A 17,412-nucleotide genomic window follows, 5' to 3' on the forward strand; every position below is an offset into this window, starting at 1 on the left:
TCAATATGCGCTCATTGATTGCAACCGTGGCTGCGCTGTCGCGTCCTCCTCCTTCTCGGCGCTGAAGCCGCCGACGTTTCCCGGCCCGTTTGACATTGAAAACTCCTGGCCGATCCCCCTACGACATCGCTGAGCATTAACGGGGGCCTGATTCGGCTACGTCTCCGATTCCTGCATTTCCCGAATTCGGCCACCTGCTTTTGGAGGCTGGTGCGCATGGAAATTCTCGCGAGCGTGAGATTCAAGGCCCCGGAATAATAAAACGCTGATATCCGCTAACGTTCATTTCTATTAATGTAGATTGATTTCGGTTTATCTTTTTTATCTTCCGCGAAAAGTTAAGAGAATAAGTTCAAGGGAGATCAAAGTTAATCTGTGCAAAGCATAAAATAATGCTATTAGTTTATTTCTCCCGGCTGAATATAATCGATATAATAAAGTGTTTAGCAGTTTTATAATTATTTTAATTTAAAAAATTTTTAATATTGTTAATTAAATTACATGCACTTTATACTTTCTACAAAGGAATTATAATTTGCAGGGAAAATGGGGAAAAATAAGAAAAACGAAATAACATACGATTAGTTTTAAATTTTGCAATTTATTATATTTAATCGATCGGTATTTTTTTAAGTTAATCATAATTGGCGAGACCAGCCCTAAAAATATCTCCTTTTTCTTTTCACTCAATTTCTATTAATCTATCTATCCAAAGAACAAATCTAATATTAATAGCTCAAGTATATTTTCATATTTTGTCTTTATTATATATACTTTTTTCTTTTCTTCTAATATTGCATGAAACGTATCATATCGCGTTTCGAGGTTAGGCGCACAGGTTGTGGAGTTTCCTTGTCTGCGCGTTCATTCATGAAGAATCAATTTTCCCTCGCTTGCAAGTATCAGAATCCCATCGCACGACGATTGACCTGAGAAATAAGCAAATATGTGCGCGCTAATGGAGATCGTTGCCTAGTCGCGCACGGATTACACGCCGTGTCGTCGTATTTGTGCGGCCAATCAAATTACGCAGCTATAAATAGAAGCTGCCGTGTTACTTTCTTCAATCTCTGTCTTTCCTCCTGCGCGCGATTTTACCTTGCTATTCACGTTTAATCTCCTTTAGCCCTAATACTTTTTTTGAGCTATCGTCACACAGGAATGAATCGACATATATTTTAATAAATGTGTCAAGTGATTATGACGAATTATTTATCTTATAGTGAGCATTTATTCTGTTAGATCTCAGAAATTAATAGAAGACACTTAACGTATTTATATTTTGAAAAAAAATTACATAATATTTTTGAAGAGAGTAATCAGAAATATATTAGAATTAAAATTTTTTTTAAGTAAATGATTTAGTTTTACGATATAAAACACTAACAACTCTGAAAATTACAGATTCTGTCGAAAACATTTATTGTGGAAAAATATATAATATATATGTGTGTGTGTATGTATATATATATATGTAATATTAATATATGTTATGTATATACAACCATATCTATATTTAAATAGTTATATTTTAAAAACTACTGATTGTTATTACGACGAACAATCCTTTTTTTATATTGAGCAGCAACTGTTTAATCCTAAGAATACTGTAGCTAAATGTACAAAAAAATCAAAGTACATGCACGACTCTAAGTTACGACACATAATAAACTGCATTAAGAGTACATGTAGGTATGTTAAAAATAAACAATTTTATAATGCAATTCTTGAAACGTGTACAACTTCCTCTCCGTTTATCGCATGTTAATCGCACCATACATTATCTCGAAGTTGCTTTTTAAGTAAAAAAGGAAAGTTTGCTAACATTATGAAATGACGAATTATTATTATCATCACAATTCGCTATCGGTCCGTACAAATTGTTTTCTATTTATTTTTTATATTTGTATATTTGTTATACACTAACAGTTGTAAAATTTTATTATTGCTGCTATATACTTTTTAAGGTACAAAGTCTTACGAATTATTCTATAGAGCTATTTCCACAAATGTATAAAAAAAAACAAAAATTTATAAAAATAGATCTTTACTTTCTCACAATTATTTCGCATTGTTTAAAATAAATTCTAGACATTTTCCTATCTCGAGTATAAATAATCATATAATATCCACTTTTATGTAATAAAGTATGATCTTTCAAACTATATGTGCGTGATAAGAAATATATTACATTGACTCCGATTTAAAATAATTGTGCTAAATTGATAAAATTTAATTATTGTGTACAATTTGTTCTAGCAACTGCTACGAATGTATAAAACGAAAATAGATAATACTTATTTTAAACATTGTTGAAGATATAACAGGAATATTATCTATATTCTTCTATCCACCTACATAATTGCAAATTTAATATTTAAATTACAATTAACATTATCAAAAATATGAAATTACCTATGATATATGAAGGGCTTAAGAGAAGTACAATTATTTGCAAAGTATAATGTATGCAACTATGTGATTGCAAGAGTATGTGCAAATTCGTACGTAAAAATATTTTTATAATTACATTTAAATTAAGATTATATTATCTGTGTACAAATTGCGAGATATTCGAATATTACGAGTATACTCTAAATATGGCGAAGGAAATAAATTATTAATCTTAATTATTCTTGTACCGATTAAGCTTAAAAACAGGAGAATTAGATGCTAGCATTTTGCTTGCTGCCTTTCAATATTTTGTGCAGACAGTCTTATGGCAAAGAAATTTTAACCCACGTTATTGCTCGTCATTGCTTGCGTTGTCGGTCCGTCCGCTGGCAAACTCGTAATTGAATCCGAAAGAAATCGTTTACGATTTTTTACACACTGTGATGGTGCTGTTCGTATCTCTATGTGACATACAGACATGCTGTTCGAGCTCTCGATAGCGTTACTGCCGTTTTGTTTTTTCGAGAGTACCACAGCATCGGACGGCGTGCAGTATTTTCGTTTCAGACTGTTACTTGAATCTTGTTTCATTGGCGCGACCGACGAACGCGTTTTACGCGGTTGATAATCCGGGGTTGCCTGCATCTTCTCTAGAGCGGTCCGTAGGGGTAACAGGCCGACGGCGAAGGGAATCTCGGTGTTAGATGGATATGCGAGCAGATCTATGTCGTTCTCCCAATAGTCCAATGCATCAGACATATCGCCCCACAAAGCGCGACTTATGCACTTGCATACGTTGGATTTTGAAGAGTGGTAAGCGGCAGGTTGATCCGCTGTCGGTGATCTGTCCGTATTTTCGGTCTTAAATCTACTGCTTGTTTTCGGTTTTGATTCTTCCCTTTCCTTATTACCGGCAACTGTACACGCAGATTTGTTACTCTTTCTTACTATCAATTTCGAATTAGTTTTCTTGCTGTTGGAGCTCTTTTTGCTGGATTGTACTGCGCTCGCGAGCGCACTGTGGTCCGGTACCTTACGATCCTCCTTTCCTTTGCGTTTCGCTTTCAATTCCGTTCTGTTGGGGGAATTACCCTTTTTGAACAGTTTCTCGGTTCCCGGAGAGCTTCCCGAAAAAAGGCTATTGTTTGCAGCTTCGTCATTCTCCTGTTGACTTAGTCGCGTGCTACGTCTGAGAACCGGTTTCGCGCAATCAGTGTCATTTGTTGGGGAATTCAATCGCTCCTTAGCGGCGTCTCGTTCTACACTTGTTTCTCTACATCCAATCACCGTATGCTGATCGCTTATAGTACCACCTACTATCGATTGTATGCTTTCTGTACTCAAGCTCAAGATATACTCAGCACTTTCCATATCTAAGGAGGTTAACAGAGTAACTGGTAAATCATTAGCGGACGGCTCATCTAATAAATCTATGGAATCCGTAGAGTGCGGCGGAGTTGGCACTAAATTGCATTGCGTATGTACAAGCTTATTGCGAACATCATCCATGGATCTACGTCGTTTCGGCGTGTAAACCTTGACGTATTTCCCTACCGTGCTAGGAACATCTGTGCTACTCCCGGAACAGTGCTCAAAGTCATTTTCGACTTGTGGAAGGCAAGATTGCGACAATATCGATGTGGTTTGATCGCTTTCGTTTATGTCGCAGGAAAAATCACAGCATTGCTCGTACAAGATAGGTTTTAAATCGAGACTATAACCGTACACTTCGTCTCTATTGCTGCTTGTGCACCCGGTTTGTACTTCGTTTATCATACCTACATGTGTAGATACGGTATCGGTAGTATTATCATTTTGTATACTAATATTTACATCAGATGTTGAGAACAATGTATCTACTGCATCTTTCTTGGCATCGATAGCATCCGCTTCTTCGTACAAAGTGTGCTCGAAATCGTGCTCGGTGCCTTCAATCATATCGTTCTCTAAAGATTGATTTTTATTTGAGCTTATATCGTTATTATTGCTATTTGCACAGATTACTGTACTCTCGTCCATACTTAGTTTATCACATCTAACGCAGACGTAATCATCCTCTGTAAGAGAATTGTTTGCAACTTTTAAACTACAATCTCCTCTTTGTTGTTTTAGGCAACTTTCGAAATCGTCCAAAACTTTTTTGGAATCGACAATAGTATCAATTACAGATACCAATTCTTTAACCTAGAAAGAACAATATCGAATATATTAATTTTTCACAGTAAAATAATTATAGACTATTAATTCAGTTAATTAAAACAGCTGTTGTATACCTTAAAAATTTGTGCCGCAGCATGCAAAGATGATAAATGCTGATGAGATATTGTAGTTTCGCCGCAATACATGAATTCGACCATGGCCTTCAAAATTTCAAAGTCCAAGTCTTTTAAAAGTATAATTGGCTCTTGTCCCAAATCTTGTTGTAGTATTTCCTATAGTACAAAACAAAATAAAATGTGATGAAAAATATTGAAGAGATAAAATAATTAAAAGTTAAAGAATAAAGAGAGAGAAGTAGAATGCCTATGTAGAATGCCCATACAGAATGTCTGATATGTTTGGATATTCATTTTAATAGTTGCTTAATATGTTGAAAATTTGTTTTTCAAACTGTCGGAAATCCTTTTGTGCAATAATAATTTATTAATTGCGTAGAAAGATAGTGAAAAAATCATGCAGATAAGATATTTGTATATACTTTGTAAAGTACTTTGTAAAGAATATATCTTTACAAAGGAAACGGAAACAGAGCTGAGTGTACATACTTTACTATCCTTAGATCATATAATTTAGTTATTTAATACCTTTCTAAGTTCTTCAAAAGTTGTGAAAAGTATGCCCCGCAAACTTGGTTTCTTCAAATGTTTGTTAAGAACTACTGAAATTCCGATATACAAGGCTTTCTTTAGTTTATATGAATTTTATATTATCCCTGCAAAATTGTTCTACCATAAGTACACTATATTTCCCAATTTTGAAGTAAATATTATAAAAATACCTTTCTTCTCTCTATCTCACTGTTTATATGATATCAAATAAAAAAGTCCAAAGTCTTTTTCTATAAATATAAAATAATGTTTTGTAGACATTCTAGTGAAAAATGGGTTAATAAAAAATCTGTTTGGCTTTGAACTAGCATTGACAGTACAGTATTGAGAAATCCCAAAATAATGGATAGTATATTTGTAATTATATACTTAAAAATTAACTGTACATATATAAATATTACGACAAAAAATTGTCCCTTTGATATATGATAGCTACATGTATTCTTTGGAAACTTCCTTTGCATTTGTTTAATAATGAACAAGAAATTTCTTTCACTATATTAAAAAATAGAAGAATATGCATTCATGAAGATATAATTTCAAATTACTATTACCTTACTTCATGTACAAACAATTAAGTGACCTTTTAATCAATAAATAATTCTATGGATAAGTAATATAAAATAATTTGAAAACAATAAGACATCTTTAACAAGGTCATTCAATAAGATTTTAATAACACTGCTCAGTCATCAGTAGATCTGGAAGGAAAAGAGATGCACATCCAAACATTAATTAACATCAATATCTTAATAAATTTAAAGTAAGTTTCTGCAATAAGTATAAACAAATCAATTAATGTTACTGTCTTGAAATATTATAAAAATATCTATATTTTCTAACTACTTCTATAAAAAAGTATATACGTGTATGTATATGTCTATGTTCTTGGATAGATAATTTATATGTATTTTTAAAATTATTTTTCTTTTTATAATCTTCCATTGTTATACTATTTTGCAAAAAAAGAAAGATTACATTTGGAATTAAAGAAAAGAATTTTCTTTTTTACATAAATATAATATAATTGATAATAATGTTTGATATGTTTAGAAAATAATAATACATGACCTTTGATCAGAGCATGTTAGTGTTTTGTAAACATTTTTGTAATTATTAAAAATCTGTTGACTAATTTAAGATTTAAATTTAAGCAATGGAATAATTTGTCTCTGTAAATAAATTATTAATATAATAGATGCAGAATATTTAGAGTATTCACGAACACACATACTTGTTATACGTAAGAAAAAAATGTCTATCACTTTGAAGTGCAAGATGTATACATTAATATTATTAGAAACAGGCACTAAGTTCTAAATGAACAAATAAATTTAAATTAAAACAGTATGTAAAACACACAAACACAATTTTCAGAACATATATACATGATGTGATTAACACGTCATAAAAGGACATATATATTCAAATGTGTGTATATGTACCTCAAAGTATATACTATTTGAAGCTAAAACCAGCTTGTGAACACGTAGCTTTTGCTCATCGCAGATCAGTGTGACATCGACTAGAGCCTGACGTGCCAAAAGACCACTGAATCTTTCTGTAATATATCCCGCGTGGCCAGCCCACTGCAGGACACAATCCTTTGGTATTTCAACCATGGCTACTGCAAAAGGAAAACAAAATTAGAATAATACAGGATTATTATACAATAAGATTAATATCAAATGTATAATAAAATTACTATTAAATTTCATATATCAAGAATATTAGAATTCTAAAATCTCTTGTTTGTCAAAAGCCGAATTCTTTTATATTAAATTTTAATTCAAAATCCATGTCGAGTCGCATTCGTGATAAAATATCAGAACAAATTCACCAATAAATGAATATATATGTGCAACCAGATGAATTTTGGCAGAACTGGAACCTGTTACATAACAGAGAAAATAGAACAAATTTGTTTCTGGTGAATCTCAGTCACAGACATGACGCAAAGCGATACATATGGAGGAACAAAGTCAGCTGGCTTTTCCACTAGTTTATCTCAGAGTCTGTCGAAATTTGAAGATATCCGAGTTGTCATGCTGAACGAACTCTAGATAAGTAAATTGGTCGGACAAAACTTTCCCTTCTCACTTTGCCCCTATCTAGAACACATACATGAGCTCCACCGATTAAACGCATATGCGTTTATGCGCGCTTGAAAGCTGAAATTGATTTTTCCAGGCGATAATAGCTGCCTAAATAACAGGAGCAAGGAATAATCTCGATGAGATTTTCGGATTTCCGCAACGGAGTCGTACAGAAGAGTGAATCTCTGTCGGATGGAGCGTGACAATGGAAAGTCGCTATGGGAGATATACCTTCACCATCCCTTCCTCGGTGCGACGGAGATGGGATGTCGGTAACCATCTCCCGGGAAAGAAGAGGGTCCCCCAAGTAAAACTCACCGGTACGGACGTGTTCGTCGTCGACGTGCGCATCTGCGATCGGGCAACGGCGGCGTCCTTCCCGCGGTCGGGCATAGAGCGTAGAAGCGAGACGCGTTCGTCGTCGTCGTCGTCGTCGTAACGTCGTTGATGCGGACGCATGCGATCGCAGGTCGTCGATCGCCGGCAGTGGTGTCGCGCGTTCGCACGTGCCCCCGAGAGGCTCATGAAACGCCGGCGAGATCGTAAGTCAGCGAAACCGACGGCCTTACACGACATTGGCCTCGCAATTTGACTCGCACCCCCGACGATCGCGTCTGCCAAGAGCACAGTATAAATAAGAACGTATAGATGGGCAGATTCGCTCGGGAGATGAGAAAGGCGCGTGCGCGTGCACCGTCGGTAAGACATCGGTTCTCGGATAGTAATTTCATTATTTCTTAATTACATTTGATTGTTTCAGATTGTTTCCCATTTTGCGCAATATTCGAGATGTGTTTTTGTCACTTTTCATTCCATTACTTGAAGAGAAAAGTATTTTACACTTAATCAACTATTGGTAATATTTGAAATGGTATATTGAGATCAAGTGTTGGTAATTCGTTATTGAAATCATATGGTAATAAAGATAATATTTCGCGACGCGTGCGTAAGATGTCGCGACGTGTACCGAAATAGTTTTTGAAATATCGGTGTGTAAAGGTATTCTTTTTACGTATATATTACTTAATATTTATAATATTTACGATTTTTTGGGAAATTTTAATATTTTTTGTAACAAAATGTGCGTTGCACTATTAATATTTTACTTTTTAATTTTTTTTGTAGGATGGACAAAAAATAATTGATGACTAAATGCTGTGAGCAAATTGAGAACAAATGCCGTATCAGTTTTTAAAAAAGTCGCATTTGAGGATGTCAGCTTTGCAGAGTTATACCTTTCTAGTTTTAAATTTTAAAACGCGTGTGAAAATAAAAATTACACATTTATTTTTTCTAACATATATGTTAAATGTGTATATGCAGCTGGTGATCGAATAAATAAGATGTAATATACGTTAATAAAAAATCCTATTATATAGTATTAATTTTATTCATAGAGATAAACTTTACATTAAATCTTACCTAAATTACCTCTTATTAATTACGAGAATGATGCCTTCATATATATTTTTTTCCTGAGAAAAACATCTTATCCTGTTATCTGTAGAATAAACGTATCACGAGCGATGTCAATCTCTTTATTCGATTAAAAAAAATAAAAATTTAAATATATAGTACATTACTTTCGCGAAATCGACTCTTCTAAATTACTGTATCTGTAGAAGGGGGAGAGGTGGAGGAGAGGAAGGAGAAAGTTACATTCGTCGCATTTTAATCACGCTGTCGCGTCTCCAAACGTTTGATTTTTTAAAATTCCTTGCGTTACATTTGATTTAAGGATTATTTCTACACTTGTTACTACATCACGTTAAATTTCATAAAAATTAAATACAAAGGAGCGAAGTTAATTGTGCGACGCTATCTACCTATTTTGTCAAAGCAAGCGAAGTTACCACTATAATTATGGGAAAGGAGAAATCGGATACGCCTCGTAGCAGCTGAGAAGCTATAGATTATTACTCTCTTTATGGAGAATGCCGTAGCGCCGGATGCGAGGTTCGATTAATTCATCCATGAATTCGAGTTTCCTGCGGTTTGATCGTTGTCGGCACGGCGGTTGTAGGAAGGATGGATGGCCCGGATGTCGAAGCCGCAATCGTCTCCAGATCCTCTTTAGATAGATTCTCCATGAGCCATTTATCGATCACAGGTACGTTCGCCTCATTCCATTTGGTCTCCTGATTGATAACCCTCAGCGCCTTCTTAATGATGGCATCCGCCGTCTCGAATTCGTCCTGGTGATCCTGGTAGAGCTTGTTCACCATGTCGTAGCCCTCTTGCGTGTTAAATGACGACGTGGCAAAATTGACAATGCCGTCCCAGAGGAACGTCTTGTTTTCGAACCGCTCCTTCACGGTGTACCAATGTTCGTGTAAAAAGTTGAACAGGGTTTTGTAGCCGGTCGCGCTACCGGTCAGCATACTGAAGATCAGATGGATGTCCGGGTCCGTGAAATTCTCATTCTGGTCCATCACAGTCACTTGCAGCAGCCTGATGCGGCAGAAATTAATATTTATTTATCGTCGACGTATTTATTCATTCACTCGAAGAAAATACGTCTGTTTCGTGAATGATACATGGTGACTGAACAAATTGGACTTGCGTCAGCGAGAGGCTGCGTTTAACACTTCATTGAAACGGCACATGCACATTTTCGAACTTTAATGGGGGTGTTCGGGGAGATACTGTTAGCACCAGCCTATCCCCGTTTTACTTTCAATGAGCAATGAAGATAGATCGATGCTGATAACGCTATTAACGTTTCCCCGAATGCACCTTAAGTGCATCCATTTTACTTAAAACGACGCGAGCTTAAGTTTGTCGGGAACGACGAGAAAAATTGTCTTCCAAAACTTGGCGAAAATTGCACTTAACTACTTGCTCGGCTGTGCACTATGAGGAATAGAGTTTTTTTTATTCGAGTACTGAAAACCGCAAACTTTGTAAATATACCGACCTTTCGATCTTGTTCGCATCCCTCGGACACCCGGCGAGGGTCTTCAGTAGGTAGGTGCGCTCGTTTTGCTTTCTAGCCAGACTGGTCTTCGGGAAATTTATGACGCGCTGCAACCCGAACTCCCATTCCTCGTCGGTGCCCCATTTGAACACGGGGCAAAGGAATTTATTGGCGACCCTGTGAAGTATAATTCTCGTTTCAATCATGTTTTTTCGTCATTTTTTGTCATCGAGATAAAGAGACGTGTGACTCTTTTATTGGATTTATTAAGAACAAGTTTAATAAAATCACGTAAATCGAAATAATCGCGTATAAATTTTTCAGGTAAGTTAATTAATTGTTTGCTCTGACGAATTTCGGATACTAACGGATTTCCTTTGTCCGGTTCCTCGTCGGTCAACCACTTCTTAAACTGGTTCCGCGCTTCCTTGACACAAGGTTCGTATCCAGCATGACAAAGGAAGTTTTGTATAAGGCCGCGCATGTGAGATTTCCAGGAGGGTTCATCGGGTTGCGGAGTGTCTCCAAGTTTCAAATAGAGGGGCTTTAATAAGCTTCGAATGTACGCCTGAAATGTACTTTGTTTAATTATTCATCGAGATACATTATGCTAAGAGATCTTAAGGAACGAATTAAAATTGGAAGCTGCGTATGTATTATAATAATTTTAGTTCAAAATAATGAAAAGTAGAAGAAAAAAAGAAAGTAAAAAGCAAACGTATATATTATATGCTAGGGAACGTCTATTAAGTTTACTATAGATATGCAAAATACGACGCCACGTAATTTAAGCGATCGATATTTAATACCGACGTCTGCTTAATTCATTAAATCAGGCTGTTTAATATGGACGTTCAATACTGATTACGTCTACTGCAAATTCTGCTATTTAGCATTAATAATAATTGAATCTGTACTCAATTTTTGTCGTTTAATGCTGATGTCAGATATTAATCGGCTTTATTGAAATCAAATCCAAACAAACGTCTACTCACCTCGAATTTCAAATACACGTCCAAGCCCTCGATCCGCCGGCCGATATGATCGATCATTGTGAATACCGGCTCCCAAACCACGTGGCTATTTTCCTCCTTGAGGAAGAGAGTCATGTTCATCGCGAGGCCGAAGCACAGCTCGCCGGCGTACGCCAAATTCCATGCGTCGTGCAGAAGCTTCGCTCTCGTTAGCGGAGGTATCTTCTCACGATTTGGTCCTCGCAAATAATCGGACAGCATCCTCCAGTTGCACCCATCGTAATCCACTGGAAACATACCTGCAAAGAGATGATATTAATTATTAAGAAGAAAACTTTTTTCTTCGCAATTTTGTGCCCTTTCGCATGCGGCATGTGATGTCGATAACATCTTGGCTGGATCTACGATCATGATCTTTTTTAGGATACAACATTTACAGGAATAATAATATCAAAGTAACGATTGTCTAAAATGTATAATATATCGACGCAAAAAAAAAACAAATTGCTTTAATTAAAATCATTAATTTCTTATTAGAAGGATTGCAATGGTTTCTACTTAAATGTACAAATATCCGCCTACCTATTTCTTCAGGATTCACAATGATAAAATTATCTTTAGTAGTGATGTCCGGGATAGAGATTTTATTCGTACTATCTTTTTTTAGCCATACAGTCGGTTTGGTATTTTGGAAGTTCAATTTATCTTGTGTCTGCATCACGAGCGGGATATCCCACTGATATGATACTTTCGCCGTCGATTGCGGTGGTACGTCTCTCAAATAGACTTTCTAAAAGTACGAACAAGGTGTTACGAAATGTACATACATAATAAGATTTTTTTAATTTTATCTTTATTCTAGGAAAAACTCATATTTATCTTTCCATTTATATCAGTATCAATGAGTAACCAGTAAATAATTATGTGTAAAATAAAGAAACAACAGATTTAAAATAAATACAACTTTGAGAAATAAGATAATCTAAAAATATTTTCATTTAATGTAAGCAAGAATTAAATAATATATTATGTGGTATATTATATTACGTTAATTTAGTCAATTATAATTCAGTAATTAAAAAATATAAAAATTTACGAAAAATCAACTGGCGGACTTTGACGATTCAAACATACATTAATTGTCAAATCTGACAGTTTTAATCTGAATTTTATATTTGCGTCGAATATAATTCTTATACGCAAATTATATGCGGACGTGAGAGTTTTTCAAAACTAATTTACGTATTTCCATAAGACCGAGGCACCTGCAAGTATTGCGCAACATATGTTTGTAACACATTGAGTAGACTAGTCCTTGATTTACTATTGCTTCGGTACTATGCAACTGTTGTAACACGTGTCGCTTCAAAGACTAAAAATGCTTATTAACACAATCAGTTATGCAAATATTTCTGCGAGCTTATCAATGTTTCCTTCTTTATTCGGGGAAAACAATATGTTTGTTTCGAATGTAACGGTGCATTCACAAATAATTCAATGCACATATTTATCACTCAATAATATTTTACTGTATTATTTTTAAGTTAATGTAATTTATATTACATTTATTAATATTATATTATATTTATAATAATATAAGAGATATATAAATGTATATAATTAAATTTAAAATGTACTTTAATGTTTTTATCAAAATTACACATTTTTTTCTTCTTTTCCACCACACACAAATTGTTATTAAATTTCTAGATACGTAATAAAATATTTAATAACTTTTTCATTAACTTTGATGAAAGCGTAATAGAATTAGTATTATCTAGCCTCGTTATTACTGTTTATTAATTCTCGCTACTGAAGTAAATGTAACTTCCGTTGACAAGAGGAATGCTTTAACCGCAAGTAAACAGCCACATACGTGGTCATCTCCGTCGGTTTATCTGTGCGAAAATCACGTCTGCCTTCCCGCGTCGCGCGTCCTTGCAGGAAATAACGCTTTTGTCCAGCTTACCTGAGTGAGATTAATTTTTCCAGTGTCGTAATCACGCATGACCGTGACCAACGGCACTCTGTCCCGATTAATCCACGAAGCGGCGATGCCGTTGATGGTCAGACCTGGTGGCAGATTGTTGGTCTCGTTCGCCACATCGTTCAGATAAGTGAAAACATCGTTGGCGAAGAAGGTTCTGCGATCTCTAAACGTGAAAGATACAGTATTTTGCAATTTAGAGTCTGTAGCCGATTAATTTTCGAGTAAAGTAGTCGGGAAGCAGTATATAACAATAACAACTTGAAAGAACTTGTAGTTGCATCAAAGGAATTCTCAACTACTCTTACAAACTTCATTAAAAACTTAAAAGCTTAATTTAGTTCTGCGTGTAGGAAGACGGAAGTTTGTTTTTATACGCACACCACACCACACAAAAACGTTAAATTGTCGAGGATTAGAATCTGCTTCCCAACTAATTGACGGAGGAAATTACTACTCTTTCGATTGCTGATGATAGAAATTCCTCACGCTCCTCTGGAACACGTCGCGCCCAAGAGTGTAATTAAACATTCGGAAAACTAACTCGGCTGTAAAGTTAAAAAAAAATGAGACAATTAATTTTATAAACTTGTATAATTGTTTAAAATTTAAATGTTTACTTAAATTATGCAATTAATTTCGCTTTTCAAGATTTGTTATTCTTACTTATATACATATAATACATAGCTGAGAAATAATGTTAATTTAACTAAATTTTTCAACTTGATTAAATTTCTTCAGTTCAAGTATTTATATATTCGATTACTAAAATACATAAGTATTTGAATTAAAGAAATTTAAACAAGTTACACAAAGTTAGTCGAATTAACAACTTTTTTCTCAGTGTATATGTAGCGTAAATATATTCAAAACTTTTCCTCGAATGTTAGTTTTGCCAATAATACATAAATATAATATACTTTTTGTTGTCTTATGAAATTTGTGAATTATTTATTTTAATTACCTTTTGTCCATGTTGCTTCTTGCCTGATACCAGCCACTCTTGAGAAAGGTGCTGTCTGCGCAAATTCGTAATACAGAGGATATAACATCGTCATTGGCCACTTTCCTTCCATCTCATCCGGATTAAGCTGTTTAAAATACATAATTAATTTGTCTGAAATTAATAATCGTGATATTTATTGTAAAATAAATTATAGAAGTATTTAAAGAACACATCGCGCTGTTTGTAACATAACGATATTTTATAATAACTATAATACGTATGTCTTTAATATTTAGAATGGTAAAAGATATTGCAACTTAAAAAATAAAATATTGCAGACTCACCTCGATCGTCGCCATGGACGCTAAAAATGAATTAAGAGCTTTGTTAACCGGCGCGTCATTTCGATGATACGGCGTGATAGCTTGGCCGAACCATTGGTAGAGAAGCTCGTACGCAGTGGTCCAGACTAGCTGACTGCTGAGTTCACTTTCCCTGAAAGAAGGCATTTACTTTATATATGCTACATTACGAGGACATATAAGATTATCCTTGTAGATTTTTATGTACTTGAAGAACACGAGACCCCAATTGTCAGAAGCTTTGGAAGGGCTGTACATGGGAATCGCCATGATGTCCAATTTCGGTAAACCGAAGGAGCTATTGAAGTAATCTTGCAAATAATTAATGATTCTCACAACTTTGTTGGGAACATGAAGCAGCGACTCCATGAATTCTTTGCGGCCCCAAACCTTCACCTGCAGCCTCTTCCCATTCATCTCGTTAATTTCCTTCGTGGGCTCGATACTCTGCAGATCGGATATCACGAGAGCAAATTGATTAGTCGACATCCGAGGTGTCTCCGCAAACTCTTCCTCGATCTTGTCAGACGATTCGTGCCGAGAGCTTGAAAAGAAAAAAGGGTAATATTTAATTATTAATTAATTTAATATTTAATTATTAATGTTTAATTTACTTATTAATAAACTTGCAAAATTAAGACTAACAATTTATAGAATTGTATGTGTTTTTTACACTTAAAAATCTATAAAGTCAGTGTGATGCTCTGAGATTGAAGGATTTAATATTAATATGTATGTGATATACGTACATTGCCGGCGTGTTTGTGCATGCCGTTAAGCCTTTAGGATACAGTAGACTTAGCCTGAAAGTCGCTTTGTACTGCGATTCGTCCATGCAGGGGAACATCTTCTGCGCGTTGTCCAATTGTAACCAAGTGGCAATGAAGGGGCTGAAAAATAAGAAGAAAAATGAATGAACTTTATTGCCATTTTTACGTTATTTTATTAATTACATAAGAAATTTTTCTTCCATAAGATTTTTTATATTATATATAAACGTCTTTAAATTTTGTAAACTGTCATTTGAAGTGCCAGGGTTTGTTAATTCTGTTTACATTGTTTATATATTTATTTTATTTTGGAACATAAGGAAAAAAGTTGCTACTATACTTAACTGTTTGCGACCCTCGGAATCCATGTATGAATTTTTATAAAAGCCAGTAGTCTCATTAGTCGTAAAATTTCCAAAGTACGTGATATCAACTTCGCAGGCACTTCCATTTTTCAACATTTGTTCTAGATGAATAATATACCAGGATTTCCTAGTTAACCGTTCGGTCCTTGCAATATTGAAATAGGGATTGTCGTCTATCCTATATCGTAAATGTAACAAAAAATTAGTTTTTATTATATTTCAAAGTTCATTATAATAAATGAAAAAATGACAAAAAATATGTTATAATAATGTTGTGCTATTATTATTATTATTATTATTATAAGTTAACATTATTATTATAAGTTGATAAACCATTAGACTTTTAGCTAATAAGAATTACTAGTAAAATTATAAGAAAAATTGTTGCTATAAAAATGCATTAACTTTGCGTAAAAAGTAAAGTTATTAAATAGCATTATATCTAAAAAATTCAATAAAATTTTTGTATTAGTTTAATTATAGGTTTTATTTGCTCACTTTTCATCGGCTGGCAATTTAATCAATCTAACGGTGACTAATGAAATTTCAAGATTGGGGTGAACATTCAATGTTATTCTGTCGCTGGTGTCAGACCAGGTAAAATTGATCTTCACGCGGCCGTTAAACTGGTTGCTCTCGATGAAGGGTACTTTGATATCCAAGTGGTAACTGATCGGCGTAACTTCGCTCGGTAATCGGTATTGGCGCATTTTCGAGTAGTACACATCGTTCAAGTCGACACTGCGCTTCCATCGGCCCTGCGATCAAACGAGCAATTATTTATTCCGATGGACGTGGATTACGGATTAATGTTTTAATTAATTTTAATTGGTTAACACTGTACTTCGGCATCACCGACGCTCCGTGCAAGACCCGGTGATATCGCCAACAATAGAACAAATCCTGACAGCAACGTTGCCCACATCATGACGAATGGTATAGAGTACACCTGAATTATAATTGGTCTTCAGTCCAAAGTTATTTAAAATCACTCGCATACAACAAAGACTCTAAATCGCACGAAACAGTTTGAAGTGAAGAGTCCAGGCGTCACAATAATCAATATCTTTCAAAATTTTGAAAGTTTAAATTGATACGTTAAACTGAGAATAATAATTTTGATTATTATTTTGAATTTTTAAATTTAGATTATCGTTTGCCGTAAAAAAATCGGAGATTAATTAGAGCGATATCCAATTGAAAAATTTAAGGCAAGTTTAATTTATCTTTTGAGAACTTGAAAAAAATTTATAATTAAAAAAGAATTTTTTTTCACAAATTTAAACGAGTGAATCAAGTCACCCTCGCACTTTTCGGTTATAAACAAACTTAATAAAATTTCGTTACTGTTTCCACGCGCGCGAGGGTATTCAATAATTTCGTAGGAGGAATTTACGTTCGCGTTATGGAAAATCGCGGATGAATTGATTCCGGGTGCTTACGGCGTTAATCCTCGCGGCAGGCGTGCACGCCTGAGGGACGCAGAGGACGATCTGCCAGCGGCGTGCGATCGCGATTCACCGACAGCCGAGAGTCGGATATCACCCAGTATCACCCCCGCACCGCTGCGCTGAGTTAACTTTGATACCCCTTAAAGAAGAGGCGACTTCCTCTGGGCGGATCCTCTGACCGGGACGACTGCGTGATAGCGTGGCCGCGCGCGAACTGTCCGGTCGATCCGGCCGCCAAAAAGTGACGGAAACGCGCGGAAAAGCGCACGCCGGTGCCAGCCCCGCGTAACATGATGTAACATACCTCGGGGGAATCGAATTC

General features: G+C 35.0%; 2 protein-coding genes and 1 long non-coding RNA gene across 8 annotated transcripts; 1 reads left to right on the forward strand and 2 right to left on the reverse strand.

Moving 5' to 3' along the window:
* Positions 1-581: 581 nt before the first annotated feature.
* Positions 582-7,930, reverse strand: LOC105831041. Of its 6 annotated transcripts, none has more exons than XM_036291898.1 (4): positions 6,668-6,796; positions 5,393-5,452; positions 4,668-5,326; positions 582-4,578 (listed from the first exon to the last, which is right to left on the reverse strand). In XM_036291898.1, exons 3-4 carry the CDS (start codon positions 4,749-4,751, stop codon positions 2,734-2,736), a joined length of 1,929 nt encoding a protein of 642 aa, XP_036147791.1. In that variant the 5' UTR covers positions 4,752-5,326; positions 5,393-5,452; positions 6,668-6,796; the 3' UTR covers positions 582-2,733. The 6 variants fall into 6 exon arrangements, with proteins under 6 accessions (XP_036147791.1, XP_028049188.1, XP_036147790.1 ...); XM_028193387.1 differs by lacking the exon at positions 5,393-5,452 and having other exon boundaries at positions 4,668-4,826; positions 5,199-5,272; positions 6,668-6,786; XM_012670920.3 differs by lacking the exon at positions 5,393-5,452 and adding an exon at positions 7,637-7,930 and having other exon boundaries at positions 593-4,578; positions 4,668-4,826; positions 6,668-6,849.
* LOC105831302 lies at positions 6,874-8,864 on the forward strand. The gene is made up of 2 exons (XR_001138650.3): positions 6,874-7,638; positions 8,444-8,864. It is a non-coding gene; the product is annotated as an uncharacterized LOC105831302 (long non-coding RNA).
* Positions 8,692-17,315, reverse strand: LOC105830978 (aminopeptidase N). The gene is made up of 15 exons (XM_012670795.3): positions 17,082-17,315; positions 16,484-16,588; positions 16,138-16,397; positions 15,620-15,817; positions 15,254-15,394; positions 14,713-15,048; positions 14,487-14,637; positions 14,161-14,287; positions 13,654-13,744; positions 13,179-13,362; positions 11,792-11,999; positions 11,231-11,508; positions 10,604-10,803; positions 10,236-10,412; positions 8,692-9,769 (listed from the first exon to the last, which is right to left on the reverse strand). The coding sequence occupies exons 2-15, from the start codon at positions 16,565-16,567 to the stop codon at positions 9,286-9,288; spliced, it is 2,919 nt and encodes a 972-aa protein (XP_012526249.1). The 5' UTR covers positions 16,568-16,588; positions 17,082-17,315; the 3' UTR covers positions 8,692-9,285.
* Positions 17,316-17,412: the final 97 nt, after the last annotated feature.

Source organism: Monomorium pharaonis, chromosome 9, assembly GCF_013373865.1.
Source record: "Monomorium pharaonis isolate MP-MQ-018 chromosome 9, ASM1337386v2, whole genome shotgun sequence".
NCBI classification, from domain to species: domain Eukaryota; kingdom Metazoa; phylum Arthropoda; class Insecta; order Hymenoptera; family Formicidae; genus Monomorium; species Monomorium pharaonis.